General features: G+C 61.8%; 1 protein-coding gene across 1 annotated transcript in view; it reads left to right on the top strand.

Moving 5' to 3' along the window:
- Positions 1-21,089, top strand: part of SND1 (staphylococcal nuclease and tudor domain containing 1) — an 81,161-nt gene that overhangs the window by 24,027 nt on the left and 36,045 nt on the right. Inside the window, exon 9 of the mRNA XM_041470265.1 lies at positions 18,560-18,649. Coding sequence (XP_041326199.1) covers positions 18,560-18,649 — 90 coding nt within the window. The remainder of the gene's footprint in view (positions 1-18,559; positions 18,650-21,089) is intronic.

Below are 21,089 nucleotides of genomic sequence, written 5' to 3'. Positions count from 1 at the left end.
GAGCTGTTGCAGAACCCAGGATGAGGGATTGATCCCTGTTCACAGAGTCTCCCTCCCACGGGGAGCTCTGGAGCTGCCCCGGGAGCCAGGATGTGGCTCGGATCCCTGTGTCCCTGTCTGGGACAGCGCTGGGGGTGCAGAAGCCAGGCACTCCCTGCTGTCTGTCGGTGATGCCAGTCCCCAGGGGCTCCTCAGGGCAGGGATTCATCCCGGTGCTGCTGCTGTTCCCTCTGTTACTGCCTTCCCTCCGTGGCTGGTGCCCTCAGAGCTGTGGGATCTCGGAGATCCCGAGACCCTTGGTGTGCCTGCCTTGTTCCTGGCACGTCCCTCCTCCTCCTCCTCCTCCTCCAGCGCCTCTGGAGATGCCGGGAAGGCTCCTGGGAAGGCTCCTGGGAAGGCTCCTGCCCGTGCACACGATGGGGCCGAGCCAGGGTTGCTCCAAACCCGCCTTTCCCAGGCTGTTTTCCGTCCTGGAGCACCACGGGCCGGCCTGGCCGTGCCGGTGGGCGACAGCTCCCGAGGTGACCCCGCGTTGCTGTGGGAACGGGAATTTGGAAATTCCTGCCTCCCTGCACGCCGCCTTGCTCTGGCCACAGGGAATTATGGAAACCTGCCCAGATCGGCCTCTTCCCGCTGCTCCTCTGGCATCGGCTCGGTGGGCCGGGGGCTGCCGGGGGCTCGGGGGGCAGCGGGAGCAGCGGGATCCCCCCGGAGCGGCCGCGGTCTCCAAGGAGACGGCAGAAAGGGAGAGGGCAGAAAGGGAGAGGTAGAAAGGGAGAGGGCAGAAAGGGAGAGGGCAGAAAGGGAGAGGGCAGAAAGGGAGAGGCAGAAAGGCCTTTCATCTCCCAGCGCTGGATGAATCCCGGGAGCGACGGCCGGGAACGTCCGCAGCGCTCGGCTCTGTCCGGGAACGTCACGGATCGGGATGGAGATGGATCTCCTGCTGCTCCAGGTGCTGCACCGGCACCGTGGCGTGGGGAACAGCTGGAAAACCTCACCTGGATGGCTGGAATCCTCAGCAAGATAGCTGGAAATCCACTGGAATGCCTGGAAAGCCTCGCTGGAATGGCTGGAAAGACTCACTGGGATGTTTGGAAACTCTTACTGGGATGGCTGGAAACTCTTACTGGGATGGCTGGATTCTATCACTGGGCAAGTGGGAAACTCTTACTGGGATGGCTGGAAACTCACTGGGATAACTGGATTCTGTCATTGGGAAAGCTGGAAACTCTTACTGGGCTGGCTGGAAGAAACTCAATGGGATAACTGGATTCTGTCACTGGGAAAGCTGGAAACTCACAGGGATGGCTGGAACCTCTCTCTGGGAAGACTGGAACCTTTCCCTGGTATGGCTGGAACCTCTCACTGGGAAGACTAGAATCTCTCCCTGGGAAGGCTGGAATCTCCCTGGGAAGGCTGGAATCTCTCCCTGGGATGGCTGGAATCTCCCTGGGAAGGCTGGAATCTCTCCCTGGGAAGGCTGGAATCTCTCCCTGGGAAGGCTGGAATCTCCCTGGGAAGGCTGGAACCTCTCCCTGGGATGCAGCCCCCATCTGGGGCTGCGAACGTGGGGTGCTCCAATCCCTGGGGTGCTCCAGGTGCCTGTGGATTCAGGGGAGCTGTTCCCCAGGTGCAGCCGGCACCCAGCGCTCTGCCCCGAACCCTGAGGTGGGCTTTGGGAATCCATCCATGTGGAGATGGATCCATCCTGGAGCAGTTTGCTGGCCTTGGATCCATCCAGAGGCAGAGCTGAGCCGTGTCTGGCAGTTCCATGGGATGGAGGAAGAGCCAGTTCCTGGGAAGAGCGAGGGGGGCTCCGACCTGCTGGATCCAGCTGTGGTGATTCTGCCTCAGAGCTTCCCTGGGCGTCGGTGCCACCACCATTCCCAGAGTCTGGGATGTTCCCATTCCCTTTTCCAGTCACCAGCTCGTTCCCTTGGACAGCCACATTCCAGGCCCCGTCAGCCGCTCCGGCGGAATTTTCTGGATTGCGGCAGTTGCAGCACAAATCTGCTCCAATCCCCAATTTATCTAAATTGATCTCTTAATTGGGAATTCTCTGGAGGAGGGGGAGTCGAGCACATGGATCCTGATTCAACGGGAGGATGCAGAAGGGGAGAGGGCAGAAAGGCAGCGCCCGGATGGATCCGCTGGGAAACCCTCTGGGATCGGCCCCGGCTCCTCCCAAATTCCCTCAGATCCCCCGGGGCCCCGCAGTGTGGGCTCTGTGCCCCCGAGTCCGGGGTGTCCCTGTGCAGCCCTGGCACCCCAGGGTCACATCCTGGCACCCCAGGGTCACCTCCCAGCCCCCCAATGTCACCTCCCAGCCCCCCAGTGTCACCTCCCAGCACCCCAATGTCACCTCCCAGCCCCCCAGTGTCACCTCCCAGCACCCCGAGGTCCCCGGAGCACAGCCCTGTGGCTGCTCTGTGTCTGTCCCTGGCTGTTCCCATGGGTTGGGATCAGCATTTGGAATCAGCTGTGCCTTTAGGGCACACCCAGGGTTTGTGGGGCGGGGTCGTGCTGCCAGATCCCCCTGGAAAGGGTGGAATTCCCAGTCCTCAGAGGAAGAGCTGCTTCCCTCTGCCTCCTCTGCTTCCTCCTCCTCCTCCTCGGGCTGGTCCTGGCTCCGGTCGGTGTCACCCCTGCCTGGGCACCCAGACTGGGAGGTTTTGTGTCCTGTACTGGTCCCAGTTCTGCCTCACCAGGGTCTCCCTGAGGTCCCTCTGGCCTGGGATGCTCCCGTTAAATCCAATTATTTCTCCCCGGGTTTCATCCTTCCGTAGCTCCGTCATGTTTCCGTCCCTGGCGCTGTCATTAATTACCTGGCAGTGCAATTAATGATGGGTTTGCTCCTCCCTTCCACACCAGCAGTTAAAATTATGGAAAAAACATCCAAGAATTCCACAAGGGACCAAACCCAACCTCGCTGGGGCTCAGGGTGGGGACCCCCATCCTGCCTGCCATTCCAGAGGTGGATCTGGATCTCAGGGAGTGTGGACACGTCTGTTTATGGATCAAATATCAGCATGGACACCTCTCTGTGTCCCTGGAATGTGTCAGGACTTTCAGAAAATTCATGGGAATATTTGTAACATCTGAGCATTTATTGAAAATCCACCAGTGGAGGGGTTTGGGCTGTGCTCCCAGGGAACAGGGACAGGAGCAGAGGGAACGGCCTCCGGCTGGGCCAGGGGAGCTCAGGGTGGAATCAGCAGGAATTTCCCCATGGAAAGGGGGGGTCAGGCCTTGGAAGGGGAAATTTGGAGTGCCCATCCCTGGAGGTGTGCAAGGAATTCCTGGAGGTGGCACTCAGGGCTCTGGGCTGGGGACAAGGTGGGCTTTGGGCACAGCTGGGACTTGGTGACCTTGGAGGGCTAGGGGAGCTGTTCCCCAGGTGCAGCCGGCACCCAGCGCTCTGCCCCGAACCCTGAGGTGGGCTTTGGGAATCCATCCATGTGGAGATGGATCCATCCTGGAGCAGTTTGCTGGCCTTGGATCCATCCAGAGGCAGAGCTGAGCCGTGTCTGGCAGTTCCATGGGATGGAGGAAGAGCCAGTTCCTGGGAAGAGCGAGGGGGGCTCCGACCTGCTGGATCCAGCTGTGGTGATTCTGCCTCAGAGCTTCCCTGGGCGTCGGTGCCACCACCATTCCCAGAGTCTGGGATGTTCCCATTCCCTTTTCCAGTCACCAGCTCGTTCCCTTGGACAGCCACATTCCAGGCCCCGTCAGCCGCTCCGGCGGAATTTTCTGGATTGCGGCAGTTGCAGCACAAATCTGCTCCAATCCCCAATTTATCTAAATTGATCTCTTAATTGGGAATTCTCTGGAGGAGGGGGAGTCGAGCACATGGATCCTGATTCAACGGGAGGAGCAGGGAACAGGCAGCCTGCTGGGAAGGCTGGGAGCAGGGAAGCTGGAACTGGGGCAGTGCCCCCGGCCAGAGCAGGGATGTGGAGGCTGCTCCAGGGTTTGGGAGCTTTTGGGAGCCCTGGAAGTGGGATCAGGAGCAGAGATATCCCAGCTCCTTTCCCAGCTGCTCCAGGACTCCCTGGTCCCACCTGCACAGCCGAGATCAGGCTGGCACTGCAGGTGTGGGATTACTCCAGGGATTGTTGGGATGGCTCTGGGACACTTCCAGATGGCTTTTCCAGGGATGCAGAACTGAGGCTCTGGTTTTCCATGTTTCCCCTGGATGGCAGCTCATGCCTGTCCCCCTGCTCCACACCAGTGCTGGGCAGGGATCCTGGGCCCCTCTGGCCAGGATTTGGGATGGGGGATCCTGGTGCTCTCTGCTCTGGAGCAATGGGAGCCTCCCAGAGCTGCCACCACCCCGGCAGGAAAAGCTGGCAGCGCAGGAAAGCTGGAAATGGCTTCAGAAAGAGGGAGAACAGATGGATTTGGGATTGCGTATTTTTTTCCCAGCTCTCAGAGGAGCCGCATGCAGGTTCCTTGGCTTTCTGCTGTGATTCCAAAGGCAGGGAGCTGCTGGATCATCCAGGCCCCGCTCCCGTGGGACCCTCACAGCCAGGGAGCATCCCGGCTGGAATGTGGGACATTGCAGGGCGCTCCCGGGGGTGGTGCCAGGGGCGATTTCCGTGGCTGTGTCCGGCTCTCAGGACACTCTGTGTCCTGCAGATCCCAGTGGCTCCGGGGTTCCAGTTGCTCTCGGAGGTGCCAGGGTTTGACTCCTGGATTCAGGATTTTTGTGTGCCGGGAATGTCGTGGCTGCTCGTGTCCCTCGTTCCCTTGGGAGGGGTGGTGGATGTGGCTGCTCATCCTGCCACATTCCAGCAGATCTCAGGGAGTGTTTTACCCACAGCCATCAAAGCTGGTGCTTCCTCTGCTCCTTTCCCTGTGCCTCGCTGGTTCCTGGGATATTTCTGTGGGATTGCAAGAGCTCTGCACCAGCAACCTGCCTGGAGCTCTGCCAGCCCTGCCGGAGGCAGGAAGGGCCGGGAATGACCTTGGGGCCAAGGGCAGCCCGGCCCAGCCCCTGGAGCTCAGCTTTTGAGGCTGTTCCAGTTGGATTTATAACCCTGTGGGAGAGCTGGGAAAGGAGCTGGGAAAGATCGCATCCCACCCATTTTTAGCAATCCCAGCTGCTCCATCCCTGGAAAAGAGCTGCTGCTCCCGGCTCTGAGCCACCCTGGATACCCATGGAGAGCCCGGTCCCGCTCGGTGGGTGCCGCTCGACAGATGGTCTGCAGGTGTCCGCCGGGAGCTTTTCCAGGGAGCAGCCAGCTGGATTTTGGGAAGAGGGCGGCTGCACGGCTTGGCAGCGCCTTGCCGGGAGCTGGGAACGTTCTCAGGCCCTGCAGAGGCTGCGCTGGCACCCTCGGGAGCGCGGGCGATGCCACAGCCCTGCCAGGCGAGGGCTGGGAGGAGGGGCTGGCACAGGGAGCGATTTCCAGGCGGGAATGGCTGGGTGGGCTCTGCCAAACCCTCTGCAGGGATGGAGAACAAATCCCCGGGGCTGCGGTGCCGAAGGTGGGCTTTGGGCACAGCTGGGACTTGGTGACCTTGGAGGGCTTTCCCAGCCTCAGCAATCCTGGGATCCGTATAAATTCTAGGCACATACGTTATGTAATATAAAATATAAAATGTATAAAATACAATTCAGGGCTGATTGCAGGCTCCCCTGGAAGGCTTCTCCCCCCAGTGCCCCTTTGAGGGCTCTTGCCACCCTGTCATCCCTGCTGGAGCGGGAGCACTGGGATATCGCAGCTCCGCCGGGAATCCCATCCCAACCCGCCGAGCGCTAATTGCTGCTCCCACGGCTCCGGATGGAGGAGATGGGAAGTGACAGACGGAAAACGGAGTGTGATGGGATCCTGCAGCCTTTCATCTCCAGCCTTTCATCTCCCAGCGCTGGATGAATCCCGGGAGCGACGGCCGGGAACGTCCGCAGCGCTCGGCTCTGTCCGGGAACGTCACGGATCGGGATGGAGATGGATCTCCTGCTGCTCCAGGTGCTGCACCGGCACCGTGGCGTGGGGAACAGCTGGAAAACCTCACCTGGATGGCTGGAATCCTCAGCAAGATAGCTGGAAATCCACTGGAATGCCTGGAAAGCCTCGCTGGAATGGCTGGAAAGACTCACTGGGATGTTTGGAAACTCTTACTGGGATGGCTGGAAACTCTTACTGGGATGGCTGGATTCTATCACTGGGCAAGTGGATGGAGAACAAATCCCTGGGGCTGCGGTGCCGAGGCTTTGGCTGCCCCTGCATCCCTGGCAGTGCCCAAGGCCAGGCTGGACACTGGGGCTGGAGCACCTGGGACAGTGGGAGTGTCCCTGCCATGGCAGGGTGGCACTGGATGGTCCCTGAGGTCCCTTCCCACCCACAGCATTCCGTGATCCTTCTGGAAACGAGCCTGGAGGAACCGGGGGATCCCCAGCTCGGCTGAGCCCCCCCTGTGTCCCCGCCTTGTTGTCCTTGTCCCTGTGGGTGCCGTGAGGACAGGCCAGGGAGCCGTTCCCGGGGGTGCGGCGGTTGAACCCGAGGCCGCGGTCCCGCTGGGAATGCCGGGCGGGATGCGCGCGGAGCAGGTCGCGGCTGCGAGTCGTGGCGCAGGGTTTGTACTACACAAATTGCTCCGCGCTCAACGAGCATGAAAGATTAACGAGGAACAAAGCCATGAACTCGTCCGGGCCCGCTCCCGCTAAATTACAGCTACAGGGATCATGGCAGCTCATCCACGGCTTGTGTAACCGAACTGATTTGCCGGCGCGGCCGGTGCGGAGCCGCCGCGGCTCCGAGTGCTCCGCACGCGACTTTAATGGATTCTAAATATTGGCAGAGCCGAGGAGAGGAGGCGCGGGGGCACCGGAGTTCCCGGATCAATTTTTAATGGGAGCTGCAGTCGCTTCCAGGGAGAAGACGAGTGCAGTCAGCATGTTCTGGGAACCTGGAGTGTGCCCTCCGGGCAGCAAGTGCTGCGCCGGGAAAACTGATTCGCTTGCATCTGCGGCTGCCGAGCCTCCTGCCGCTCCCAAAGTCATTCCTGCCTGGAAAAGCAGCCCTTGGGTGTTTAACCCGTGCCTCTGGATCGCGGCAGGGTGTTAAATCCCGGCCGGGGGGGATCCGGGGAAGGGCTCTGCTTCGCCTCCGGAGCGTTTTCCCTGCACAAATGTCCACACGCGCGGAGCCGGCTCCCAGGGGAGCTGCCGGCGCCAGGTACAAGGCCTGCTCCGGGCTGGGCTCATTTGCGAGCTGGCACAGTTGGGTTCCTGTATGGATTACAGCTGCTGGCATCCCAGGAAATTGCTCATGGCTCAGAGAGCAGCAGCTCGGCAGCGAAACGGGAGCAGACTCCAGCCCGGAGCGCTGGAGCGGCAGCAGGAGCGGGCTGGTGCTGGAGCAGCCGGCCAGCCCCGGAGCCGGCCGGGAAGCTGGGCAGGAGCTTGCCAGCAATTAGGGAGCAGCTTTTCCACGAGGCAGCAGCTCCGGGAGGCCCCGGGGCCGCGCTGCTCCGAGCAGGCCCCGCTCAGCCCATCTGCTGCCGCCGAAACCTGGATCTGCCGCGTGGCAGGAATCATCCCCGGAGAGCGGGCTGTGCCGAGATCCTTCCCCAGCCGCTTCCCGCTAAGTGCTGCAATTCCTCTGCTGTAATTCCTGCCTGGTGTTGTGACACCGACGCTCGGAGGGAGATGCAGGCACCTGCCAGCTCGCATTGCCGGGGATGCTGCTCCAGCCTCGCGCGCTCCGGGAGCCGCTCCAGAGGTTTGGTCCGTGCCCAGCCCCGGCTGTTTCTCGCTCGGCTGGGTGAGCGTGAAAACGCTGCTGGGAGAGCGGAGCTTTGACCTTCTGAGCTCCTCGGGAGCTGCTGGAATTCCTCAGCGCTTGGAAAATTGCACTGAACTGGAGCAGCGCCTCGGTCCTGGCACAGAGCTGAGCTCTGCAATTAATGCTCCGGCCCTTGTGCCGCGGGAATCGATCCCTGATTTTAGCGTGGGATGAGCCTCTGCACTGGCTCCCTTCCCATCTCCCAGCTCCGGAGCCTCTGCTCCGGGTGGGAAGCAGGCACGGCTCTGGATCCTGCCCGGTCACCTGCGGGGGTGGCCGAGGGGACCCTGGGGACAGAGCTGGGCCACACGGTGCCATCACCCGGGGGGCAGGGAGGGGACAGGAGCAGCTCCGTCTGCACATGACAGGACAGGGAAGCTCCAGCCCCAAGGCCTGGCCCAGGCTCACATCCCACCCCCAATTCCCAGCTCAGGGTGGTGCAGGGGGTCCCAGCCGGGCCAGGGCTCCGTGTTTATCCCAGGGCACCCATCCCTCTGTGCTCAGGAGCTGGGAGCCTCCCCAGCCCCAGCAGAACTGGGGGGTTGGAGCCGTGGGAGCAGTGGGAACACCCCCATTCCTGCACCTCTGCCGGCGCCGCTCCCAGAATTGGGAATCATGAATATTCCCCCTCCATTAGCACCGGCTGCATTCAGTGCCAGACATTTGGAGACGTGAGGGACGGCTGGGATGGAGGGGGGATGGATTGGGAACGTCCCTCACGGGCACCCCCAGCCCCCCCAGCCCCTTCCCCCAGCTCCAGTTCCTGGACTCTGGTGGCACCGTCCATCCTTGGTGACACTGGCAGCACCTCAGAACCTCCCAAAATTCCCAGCGCAAGTAGCAAAGCTGTGAGGACCCTTGGAAAGGGCTTTCCAAGGAGGAGCTGCCCTGGATCTGCAGGGCTTGGTGGTGAGGAAGGGCTGGGCCCCTGCTGGCACAGGGGTGGCGTGGCCTGGCACAGCCCCAGTGTCACCGTGGGCGTGCTGGAGGTGACCTGGGCTGTGCCAGGGACTGAGGTTGGACCGTGGATCCTGTCTGTGCCAGGGATAATGGATCCATCCTGCCTGTGCTGTGGCTGATGGATCCATCCTGCCTGTGCCAGGGATCCTGCCTGTGCCAGGGATAATGGATCCATCCTGTCTGTGCCGTGGATAATGGATCCATCCTGTCTGAGCCAGGGATCCTGTCTGTGCCGTGGATAATGGATCCATCCTGTCTGAGCCAGGGATCCTGTCTGTGCCGTGGATAATGGATCCATCCTGTCTGTGCCAGGGATAGTGGATCCATCCTGCCTGTGCTGTGGCTGATGGATCCATCCTGTCTGTGCTGTGGATAATGAATCCATCCTGCCTGTGCCAGGGAGAGTGGATCCATCCTGCCTGTGCTGTGGCAGACAGATCCATCCTGCCTTTTCCCCAGACCCGCCGGCACGGCGCAGCCCCCTGGGGTTGGCGAGGGGGTCTCAGAGTGTCCTGTGAGCAGGGCAGGGTGACAGTGACGGTGACAATGACACTGACGGTGACAGCTCGGGGTGTCCCCTGTCCCAGGCTCCGCAGAGGGGAGGCAGCTCCATCCTTCAGAGCTCTTCCCTCTCTCCCGGCCCTGCTGTCCTACTTTTCTCCAGCTGCTTTTCCTCCTTCCCTCCGTCACGTGCGGGTGGGCTTGGAGCGCTCCGGTGCAGCTCCGGCTCCCCGGGCTGGGCTCTGAGCTGGGCTCTGAGCTGCTCCCGCATTCCAGCACTCCCCATTCCTGCCCTGACCCTGCTCAGGGTCCCGCTGCCCGCGGGGCCCTGCGGGAGGATCCACGGGATTGAAACCCGCCGGGAGGGAGCGGGGACAAAAGGGGCCGGGAGCGAGTCCCCTCCCACGCGACCCCAAATCCAGGGCAGGGAGGGCTTGAAGGGACAGCCCCGCTGTGCATCCCTCAGGGTCTGCAGTTGTCCTCTGAAATCCGGGACAGCAGCAGGGACAGTGTGGAGGCTCTTCCCCGAGCCCTGAAATGGCCGTGCCTGGCAGCAGCTGCCGCCTCTGTCCTCGTCCCTGTCCCCGTTCCGTCCCCTCGGTGATGGTTTTAGGAAGCAGAGGCATCTCCTGGTGTCACAGCGTCCCACAGCCGGGCCCTGGGTCAGGATCATCCCTGTTCCAGGAACGCTGACCCCGTTTCCCCTCTCTGTGGGAGCAGAGCGGCCAAAACGCTGCTGGATTCCCAAATCCGCGTGGCCTCGGAGCCACAGCCCTTGGTGCCTGCAAAGCCCCATCCCGAGGCTGCTCCAGCTGGATTCTGGGCCGAGGGTAGCCTGGAAGCAGCATCCCCCACCATGGCAGGGGTTGGGATGCATCCCCCAATTCCAGGTACTCAGTTTGAGATGCTTGGAATGCAGCACCCCAATTCCAGGTACCCAGGATGGGGTGTCCAGGATGCATTCCCCAATTCCAGGTGCCCAGTTTGGGGTGTCCAGGATGCATTCCCCAATTCCAGGTGCCCAGTTTGGGGTGTCTGGGATGCATTCCCCAATTCCAGGTGCCCAGTTTGGGGTGTCCAGGATGCATTCCCCAATTCCAGGTGCCCAGTTTGGGGTGCCTGGAATGCATTCCCCAATTCCAGGTGCCCAGTTTGGGGTGCCTGGAATGCATTCCCCAATTCCGGGTGCCCAGTTTGGGGTGTCTGGGATGCTGTGCCCCAGTTCCAGGCGCCCAGTTTGAGGTGTCCAGGATGCATCCCCCAATTCCAGGTGCCCATTTTGGGATGTCTGGAATGCATCCCCCAATTCCAGGTACCCAGTTTGGGGTGTCTGGGATGCATTCCCCAATTCCAGGTACCCAGTTTGGGGTGTCTGGGATGCATTCCCCAGTTCCAGGTGCCCAGTTTGGGGTGCCTGGAATGCATTCCCCAATTCCAGGTGCCCAGTTTGGGGTGTCTGGGATGCATTCCCCAATTCCAGGTGCCCAGTTTGGGGTGTCTGGGATGCATTCCCCAATTCCAGGTGCCCATTTTGGGGTGTCTGGGATGCATTCCCCAATTCCAGGTGCCCAGTTTGGGGTGTCTGGGATGCATTCCCCAATTCCAGGTGCCCAGTTTGGGGTGTCTGGGATGCATTCCCCAATTCCAGGTGCCCAGTTTGGGGTGTCTGGGATGCATTCCCCAGTTCCAGGTGCTGCTGCTGAGGATCTGCATTCCAGCAGCCCAAGGGTGCTCAGCATAAATCCAGCTCCTGTGATTTCCACCTTTTTGTGGGCAGTTCATTCCTGAGGGACGCACAGGCTGAGGATGTGTGAATTCCAGTGGCTGGGACAAGAGCCCTGGGGCAGCAGAGCCGTGTCTCCCGTTTATCCCGGAGATCCTGGCTGCCTGGAGCAGGGATGCTGCTGGCACAGCTTTCCCAGGGATCTCAGCCTCCCGGGGAGGGAGCAGCTCTCCCGGAGCTCCCGGGGCTGCCGGGCCCCTTTAACACCGAACTCCAGCACTGCATTGGGGAAATGACGAAGGGAAAGCCACCAGTGATCTGTGGAAGGAGTGGATATTTTGGGATGTCTCAATTTCCTCCTCAGCCCCGGAGAGGGGCACCGAGCCAGGCGCTGCTGGATGATGAATCCCCCGGGAGCGGGCAGCGCCGTGCTCGGATGATTCCCCCAGTAATCCCCTGGAAAGGGCCCTGCCCACCCTGCTGCCCCCACAGAGGGGTTTGGGGCCGGGCTGGGGCCGGCACGGAGCTGCCAGTGGGGTTAAAGCCCCTTGGGGAGCTCCTGCCAGCACCCCAGCCCAAATTAAGGGATTCTTCCCCAGTTCTTCCTCAGCCAGGAATGTTGGAATCATGGAATGACTGGGTGGGAAGAGACCTCAGAGCCCCTGCAGTGCCACCCTGCCATGGCAGGGACACTGCCACTGTGCCAGGCTGCTCCAGCCCCAGTGTCCAGCCTGGCCTTGGGCACTGCCAGGGATGCAGGGGCAGCCCCAGCTGCTCTGGCAATTCCAGCCCAGCCAGGAATTCCTCATGGCCAAGATCCCATCCATGGCTGCCCTCTGGCACTGGGAGCCATTCCCTGTGTCCTGTCCATCCCTTGTCCCCAGTCCCTCTGCAGCTCTCCTGGAGCCCCTTCAGGCCCTGCCAGGGCTCTGAGCTCTCCCTGGATCCTTCTCCTCTGCCCTGGGGCAGTGGGAGTGTCCCTGCCCATGTCAGGGGTGGCACTGCAGGGGCTGTGAGGTCCCTTCCCACCCACCTCAATCCCTGATTCCCAGATTCTATAATTTATAACTTTATTATTTATAGTTCTCCGTTGTGCTGAAGCAGCCCCGGTTATTTCCGTGCCGTCGCTTCCATCGCTCCCCGCCGTTCCCATTTGTCCTGCGGCATCCCTGCTCCGGCTCCCGGCGGAGCCGAGGCTCCCTGGGCCTTCATCCCTGCCCAGGATGATGAGGATGGTCATGCACGGCGTGTCCTGGAGCGAGCAGGGAGCAGAGCCAGCATGGGAGCACCAGTCCCGCTGGAGCCGGGGCTGTCCCGCTCCGGGCTCTCGGGTTGTTGTTCTGACCCCAGCTTTGTCCCGGACACGGGGTTCTGCTCCACCCATTTGGGGTCCTGCACCCCCAGTTTGGGGTCCTGTATCCCACTCTGGGGCCCTGTCCCCCCTGTTTGCAGCCCTGTACCCCTCCTTGGGGACAGGGTCAGTGGTGGCCTTGGCAGTGCTGGGGACAGTTGAACTCGATGTGCTCTGAGGCTTTTCCAGCCTCAGTTATCCCATGGTTTTCCAGCCGTGCTGCCCTTCTCCCACCAGCCCCTGGCTGTGCCCTCTGTCCCCCAGTGCCATCAGAGCCCCCAGTGCCACCCAGCTCCTGTCACTCGAGTGGCTCTCAGGGACTGCGGCTGCAAGTGGGGGCAAGGAGGGAGCAGGAGCTTGGAGCAGGAGAGGCTGGAGAGGCTGGAGAGGCTGGAGAAGCCAAGTGCCCACTTGAGGCATCGCTCCTTGAACAAGCACCTGCCTGGGGCTGCCTGCAAATGTCACCGGGATGTCACCGGGCGCTGCTCATCCCCGTCCCCGCGCGTGACACGTCCCCGCAGTCCTCAGGGCTGTCACTTCCCTGGGCTGTCGCTGCTCCCGCTGTCACTGCCAGCCCTGCCGGGCTCCCGGGACGCCGGGAAGGAGCGGTGGGAGCGGCGCCGGGCCCGGGTGGAGCGGAGCTTCCCGGGCAGTGATGGGGAGCAGCTGCTCCCAGTGCTCCTGCTGCTCCTGTCACCGCCCTGCCGGCCCGGGATGGATCCCTGGGATGGATCCCCGGGATGGGTCCCTGGGATGGATCCTCGGGATGGATCCCGGGGATGGATCCCTGGGATGCATCCTCGGGATGGATCCCTGGGATGGATCCCCGGGATGGGTCCCGGGATGGATCCTCGGCATGGATCCTCGGGATGGATCCCGGGGATGGATCCCTGGGATGGATCCCCGGGATGGATCCTCGGGATGGATCCTCGGGATGGATCCCAGGGATGGATCCCTGGGATGGATCCTCGGGATGGATCCCGGGGATGGATCCCTGGGATGCATCCTCGGGATGGATCCCTGGGATGGATCCCCGGGATGGGTCCCAGGATGGATCCTCGGCATGGATCCTCGGGATGGATCCCCGGGATGGATCCCCGTCATGGATCCTCGGGATGGATCCCCGGGATGGGTCCCGGGAAGGATCCCCGGGATGGGTCCCGGGATGGATCCTCGGATGGATCCTCGGGATGGATCCCGGGAAGGATCCCCGGATGGATCCCCAGGATGGATCCCCGGCATGGCTCCTCGGGATGGATCCCCGGATGGATCCCTGGGATGGACACTCGGGATGGATCCCTGGGATGGATCCTCGGATGGATCCTCGGGATGGATCCCGGGAAGGATCCCCGGGATGGGTCCCGGGATGGATCCCCGGATGGATCCCTGGGATGGACACTCGGGATGGATCCCTGGGATGGATCCTCGGATGGATCCCTGGGATGGATCCCCGGATGGATTCCCCACCCGGCACTTCCCAGGCGGGTTCAGCCGAGGGTGAAGCGTGGCGTGACAGCGCTGATGAGCCATGGCCCCTTCCCTGCTCCGGGAGCAGGAGCTCCCTGGGCCTCTCCTGCTCCGGCTGGGATCGATCCCCAGCGCTGGGCTCTGCCCCGGCCCGAGGCCCCACCCTGGGGACCCTGGGGGCTGCAGTGTCCCCGGGTCCCCCTCCCAGCGCTGGCATTTCCAGCTGGCAGCTCCCGCTCTCCTCCCGCTCATTCCGCCCTGGCGCTGGGAGTTGATTAGCTCTGATAATTACTTTACAAATAATGAGCTTCCCTAATTGCGCTGGCAGGGACGGGGGGGCTCTCCCCACCTGCCATCCCACGGTGCCACTGGGCTCTGGGTCCCCTTGGCTCTGCTGGGGAGCCCCTTGGGTGTTGGCACCCGGAATTCTGGGAAAACCCCCGAAATCTTTGCATGGAGAGCTGGGAGCTCTGGCTCATCCCGCGGGGACCGGGCCATTCCCCCTGCTCTGAGCACCCCTGGATCAGTGGGATGCCTGTTCCAGGCGCTGCCTGTTCCCTGTCATGGCCTCTGGGATGGATCTCCAGGATGGATTTCCCACCTGGCACATCCCAGGCGGGTTCAGCCGAGGGTGAAGCGTGGCGTGACAGCGCTGATGAGCCATGGCCCCTTCCCTGCTCCGGGAGCAGGAGCCTGCAACTCCATGGATTCCCAGGAGCCTCTCTTGCTCCGGGTGGAATCTTTCTCCCTCAAGGGGAATGGAGCAGGTTCCCCCCACCCTGGGATCCCTCAGGGACTGCAGAGTCCCTGAGGAGCCCTGGAATGTGGAGCTGGAGTTGCCATCCCAGGTCTTGGAGCATTTCCTGCTGCTCCAGCTGTGCCTGCATCATCACCCCCACCCTGTGCCCTTGGGAAGGGGCTGGGGCTGGGAGTGGGACCCCCAGCAGCTGGGAATGGCAGCACTTCGTGGTCAGTCCCTGCCAGGAATTCTGGCAGTGGATGTGGGCTGCTGCTTCCTTGGAAGTAGACCTGAGTTAGGCCCTGCCCAGTGTAACGCTGTTAATTGGAGAGGAAAGCTGGAATTCCATCACCTGTCGGGTGTTCTGGGCTGTGGGGAGTTGTTTTGGGATGAGGGAATTTGGGGGTCTCTCATCCCCCTCTGGGGCTGCTCTGTTCCTCACTGGAACCAAAAAATGGCTTTCTTGCCTGGCTTCCCCAGCCTGGGATAAACCAGAGCATTCCCATCAAATTTGGGACTGAAATCCCGGCGTTCCAGGAGGGAAGGGAGCGGGTGCCCCCCTCCTCCGGAGCTCCCTGAAGATGCAGCTCCGACTCCGTCGCTAATGGAGCGACGTCCTCGCTGCTCACCTTTAATTAAGTGAGCCTCAGATCCCTGGGCTTAATTAACTTCTCACTGGCTGATGACTCTCTCCAGCAGCTGAGAGCCGGGACTGGCATTTCTTGGAATCGTGGGATCCCAGAATGGATTGGGATGAGTAGGGTTGGGTTGGAAGGGACCTTCCAGCCCATCCACTGCCACTTCCGCTATCCCAGGCTGTTCCAAGCCCTGTCCAGCCTGGATGTGAACATTCCAGGGATGGGGCAGCCACAACTCGCGAGGTGATTCATTGTTGGGATCCAACTCCTGCCCCAGAAAATGGGTTAAACCAAACAAAATCCATCTGCCTGTCGGAAATTGCCGGAGTTTGCCGGCTGTGGAATTCCGTTAACTTCCCGCTGTTCCATTGATTTTTTCGTGTTTATTTGCAAATCCTCCGCTGAGCGTCCGAGGTCTTGAACGGCTTCCCAGAGCCGTCAGCTGCCGCGTTCCCTGCGCCGGGAGTGTCACTGCTGTGGGACAACAGAGCCGGATCTGACGGGGGCTGGCAGGGCTGGGCACCGAAACCTTCCCATTATCCAGCTCCTGGCACCGCCAGGCCGTGAGGGGAGGATTCCCAAAGGGAATTGGCATTCTGCAGCAGCAGCAGCAGCAGGATGGGAGGGTTCGCTCAGCGCCAGCGCATCCGGGGCTGGAGTGGTGCAGCCGTGGGTCCTGGCACAGCAGCGGGGGGCCCGTGCTGGTGACCCCCTTCTTGGGGTGACCCCTGCTTGGGGTGACCCCTGCTTGGGGTGACTTCTTTTTGGGATGGTCCCTTTTTGGGATGGTCCCTTTTTAGATTACTCCTTCTTGGGGCGACCCCTGCTTGGGGTGTCACCTTCTTGGGGTGACTCCTTTTCGGGATGGTCCCTTTTTGGGGTGACCCCTTTTTTGGGGTGGTCCCACACAGCTGCAGACCTGTGAGCTGCTCTGAAGGAGCTTTGGGGGGTGCTCAGATCCCCCCTCCATGGCAGATCCAGGACTGGCAGGATGGCACCGTGGATCCCAGTATGGCTTAGGAATGGCTCTGCTGCTGGGGAGGCGTGTGCTGGTTGTCCCTTTTTGGGATGGTCCCTCTTTGGGGTGGTCCCTTTTTTGGGTGGTCCCAGTGGCTGCAGACCCGAAGGAGCTTTGGGGAGGGCTCAGATCCCACCCCCATGGCTCCACCAGGAATTCCCTGCCTGCGCCTGAGCCCCCGGCACTGCCGGGAGCTGCCGGGGCCACCCAGGGCTTTGCCGTCCCGCTTCCCGCTCCGGCGGGATGGGATTAGGGATTTAACAGCCTGTGCCAGACAGACACTTAACTAAGCCATAAATTTGGAGTTCGTTAGTGAGGATTAATTAGTGTTTGCACAGGGCTTTGCTGCGCGGAGCCGCGCTCGGTGTCGGAGCTCCGCCGTGACCTTGGCGAGGGCGGGAGCGTCTCAGGGCCTGGATCTGTCAGGTCCCACTGAAGGAAGGGTCCAGGGTCACCCCGAGGATTTGGGGATTGGGAATGCTTCAGGAGCCCATGGTCAGGGGCTGGAAGTTTGGAAGGGGGAATGTGCTCCCCTGGGAAGGGGCAGAGAGAGAGGCTGGTGGTGCCACGGTAGCTCCTCTGTGCTTGTTCTGAGCTTCTGCAGCTCCAGGGGCTGGAGCAGCACCTGGGATCTGCTTTGGGATCTGCTTTGGGTTCCACTGCAGGGGCAGGAGGTGCCAGAGTTCCCAGGGATCCCCTCGCAGGCTCCATCCTGTTCCCATCCCTGGCACTGGCTGTGGGTTCCTGGGGATCCCCTTGTGGGATCCATCCCGTTCCCATCCCCGGCACTGGCTGTGGGTTCCCAGGGATCCCATTGCAGGCTCTGGGGATCCCCTTGTGGGATCCATCCTGTTCCCATCCCCAGCACTGGCTGTGGGTTCCTGGGGATCCCCTCTCTGGATCCATCCCGTTCCCATCCCCAGCACTGGCTGTGGGTTCCCAGGGATCCCCTCTCTGGATCCATCCCGTTCCCATCCCCGGCACTGGCTGTGGGTTCCCGGGGATCCCCTTGCTGGATCCATCCCGTTCCCATCCCCGGCACTGGCTGTGGGTTCCCAGGGATCCCATTGCAGGCTCCATCCCGTTCCCATCCCCAGCACTGGCTGTGGGTTCCCGGGGATCCCCTCTCTGGATCCATCCCGTTCCCATCCCCGGTGCCGGCAGGGCCGCGCGGTGTGGGTGGAGGAGGGAGCGTCTCCAAGGAGCAGTCTGGGAATGAGCAGTGTCAAGGACAATAAACTCTGCCAAAGCCTCGTTCATTAGGGAGGAGCCAAGTGCCGCCACCCATGTCCGCCCTCTCCCTCTCTGTCTGACTCTGCTTCTCAATTTCCAGCTGCTTTGGCCTGATCTCCCTCTTTTCCATGATTTCCTCCCCAGCTCAGGGAGGTGTGAGGGGCCGTGAGCAGAGCAGAGCCTGGGTTGGGTTGGATTGGGTTGGGTCACGTTGGGTCACGCTGGCTCACTTTGGGTTGTGTTGGGTCACTTTGGGTCACGTTGGCTCACTTTGTGTTGTGTTGGGTCACGTTGGCTCACTTTGGGTTGTGTTGGCTCACTTTGGGTCACGTTGGTTCACTTTGGGTCACGTTGGCTCACTTTGGGTCGTGTTGGCTCACTTTGGGTTGTGTTGGGTCACGTTGGCTCACTTTGGGTCACATTGGCTCACTTTGGGTTGTGTTGGGTCACTTTGGGTCACATTGGCTCACTTTGGGTTGTGTTGGGTCACGTTGGGTCACGTTGGCTCACTTTGGGTTGTGTTGGGTCATGTTGGCTCACTTTGGGTTGTGTTGGGTCACGTTGGGTCACGTTGGCTCACTTTGGGTTGTGTTGGGTCACTTTGGGTTGTGTTGGGTCACGTTGGCTCACTTTGGGTCACATTGGCTCACTTTGGGTTGTGTTGGCTCACTTTGGGTCACTTCCTTTGGTCACACTGAGTTATGCTGCCTTGTGTTGGGTCACACTGGGTCACTTTGGGTCATGTTGAGTGACATTGGGTCATGTTGGGTTGTGTTGGACTGTGTTGGGTGGAATCCCCGTTTCCTTTGGGAATCTCCCTTTTTGCGCAGCCTTTGCAGGGATGTGACTCCAGGGGATGCCCTTGGACAGGGGCTGGACGCCCCGGGGGGTCTCCCTGGTCACCCCCACCCCAAATTCCCGTCATCCCGTTCCCTCCTGGAGCTGTCACTCAGGGATGTCCGACCTGGCACCACGAGGCTGCCAGCACCTCCTCCTGGAGATGTCAGGATTATCCCAGGGTCCCCTCGGGGTTCAGCGGAGCCTGAGCTGGGATGTGGAATTGGGGGGGCCCTGGGAGAGGGTGGGGGGCGATGGGGCAGATTTGGGAATCCCCTGACCTGAGTCCTCTCTCTCAGCAGGACAAGAACAGGAAGCTGAGGCCCCTCTATGACATTCCCTACATGTTCGAGGCCCGGGAATTCCTGCGCAAGAAGCTCATCGGGAAGAAGGTACGGAGGGAGGGACGAGGCTGGGATGAGGCTGAGGGGAGAGGGGATGGGACAATGAGGATGAGGGAATGAAGGAGGGGATCAGTCTGATGCTGGTGCTTGTGGCTCCTTGGGAAATTCCAGGATGCCCCCAAGCCTGGAGTGCCCCTCCAGGCGAGGCGTTGCACTCCCCATTTCCCAGGAATTCTGCCTCTCTTCTCCCTTTGTTTCCCTGGCTATTTTCTGAGGCTGGTTCAGGGCAATTTGGGGAATGAGGAATGTGTTAACCAGCGGAGCGAACGCTCCGGATGCAATTTTCCAGTGCTCATAAAACGGTCAAATAAAATCAATTCCCTTCATGGCGCGGCCGTCGCTGCTCGTCGGGGCTGCTTCGGTGCCTAATTGGATCTTCCAGCTCGGAGCCTGCCCGGGCAGTCCGAAAAAATAGGGAAAGGGGAAAAGAGCAGCTTGGGAGATTTTTTTAATGGGAAATCTGGTGCTTCCCGGAGTTGGAAAAGAGTGTGGGAGTGTTGTTGGGATTTGTTGTTGATGGGAGCATCGGGTCTGGAATGGCATTCTGGCACCTCAGTGTGGTCCCAGTTTGAGCCATTCTGGGGTTACTGGTGCCAGGTTTCTGCCATCCGCCGTTGCTGTTCCCTGTGTTGGATCAGGGATTGGAATTGGCTCTGGCAGTGGGTGCCTTTGGAGAGTGACCCTGGGGATCCCTGAGATTCCAGGGTGTTCTGGGATTTAGGGAGCTCAGCCTGCCCTGGGTGTCTGGCTGTTCCGAGGAGCTGTGGGATTCCAAGGAGTTCTGGAATTCAGGGAGCTCAGCCTGCCCCGGTTCCTGGCCTGCCTTGGGAGCTCCGTGCATCCCCATCACTCTGGGACTCATCCTTACGGATCATGTCCCTGTGCCTTGGGAGGCTCCTTGTGGACACATCTGAGCCCATGCCAGCTCAGCCTGTTGGACCGTGTCCCATCCTGTCCCATCCCCGTGTCCTATCCCTGTGTCCCATCCTGTCCCACCCCTCTCAGGAAGGCTGATTCCAGCTGGGAATGCTGCCCATCTCCAGAGGCCTGAGTGGTTTCCCGGTGGTTTTCCAGGGCATTCACCTGTCTGGTCCCCTCAGATGCTTCCAGGGATTCTCCTTTTGGGGTTACAGCAGCAGCAATCCCGGTGCCAGCACTGCTGGGGACCAAAGCTGGGATAAAACAGGGATGGGTTTGACCGGGGAAAACCTTCTCCCTGGGAACACCATCCCAGTCCCGGGGAGAGGGAAGGCTTTGGCAGACTGGAGGATTTTTGGAATGTCGGGCAATTTTTCCTGCGTCTCACGGGAGCTTGGGAGCTCTGGGAGAGCTCGGCACAGCAGCGATGCCCGGGGGGATTTTGGGAAGATCCCAGTTCTTGGTGCAGCCGGGGCCGGGGACAGTGGGGACTCGTCCCTCGGGGAGCTGCGCCGTGCCTGAGCCGGGATCCGGGATGCTGTTCCCGGGAACGTGCGGGAGCCGGGGCGGCTTTGCCAGCTCTGGAGCGTCACGGGGACGGCTGCGTCACCCGCCGCTTCCACGTGTGGAGCTGGGCAGGATTTGGCTGCCGGGGAGGATTTGGCCGCTCGGAGGCTGCCGGGGAGCGCAGTTTTCCCGGCCGGATCGCGCTCGGAATGCGCGGCGGGCGCGGCTCTGCAGTGGGCTGGGCTGGCGCGGGCAGGGGGCAGCGGGACCGTTCCCGGTGTAACGATCCCAAATTCAGGAACCTCTCCTTCCCCTGCATCCATCGCGCTCCCCGCGACGCCTCCCAGCCCGGCGCTTGCAGGGTTATCCCGCTCCAAGGTCGATCCTGCCCCGGGGGTCTCCGTGGCCCCTCCGGCAGCGGCTGGAGCGGGAGGGAGGAGGCAGCTCGGCTCCTGCTGGATCCGCTCCTGGCCATGCCGGAGGCGCTGGAGGCGCCCGGGGACTGCCGTGGATGTTCCACATCCCGGCCTTTTCCAGGAGGGATGACGGGAGGATGGAGAGGTGGAGGGCGTTAGGGAAGCGGAGCCGGCTCCCGCTCGCCATTCCCAGGAAATCCCGCTGCCCGCAGCAGGATGCGTGGGGGGGCTGGGACGGGCCGGGGGGAAAACGCTTCCCTGGGTCTGCCCCGCGGGGGTCCCCGCGGTGCCTCCTGCAGCCCCCATCCCGCCGGGATCATCCCGCACGTTCCTGCTCCCATCCCCTGCCCCCCGCCAGGTCTCCGGGAACCTCCTCCGGCACGGGAGGGACACGGGGGGCACCCACCGCCCAGAGCCCCCCGCCAGCCCCTTCCCAGCCCCCCCGGCCCTTCCACCCGGCACGAGCTGCCAGGGAAGTAAAAATATTCCCGGGAGCGGGTGACGCCGCCGGGCCGGGAGATCCGCGGGCGGGTGGGGTATTTTTAGCCCGGCAGGTCTGGGCTGCCACCCACCCCCCATCTGTCCCC

The sequence above is a fragment of the Pyrgilauda ruficollis genome, unplaced genomic scaffold, assembly GCF_017590135.1.
Source record: "Pyrgilauda ruficollis isolate IOZ18807 unplaced genomic scaffold, ASM1759013v1 scaffold243, whole genome shotgun sequence".
Taxonomy (NCBI): Eukaryota; Metazoa; Chordata; class Aves; order Passeriformes; family Passeridae; genus Pyrgilauda; species Pyrgilauda ruficollis.
This window is presented reverse-complemented; position numbering and strand designations above follow the sequence as displayed.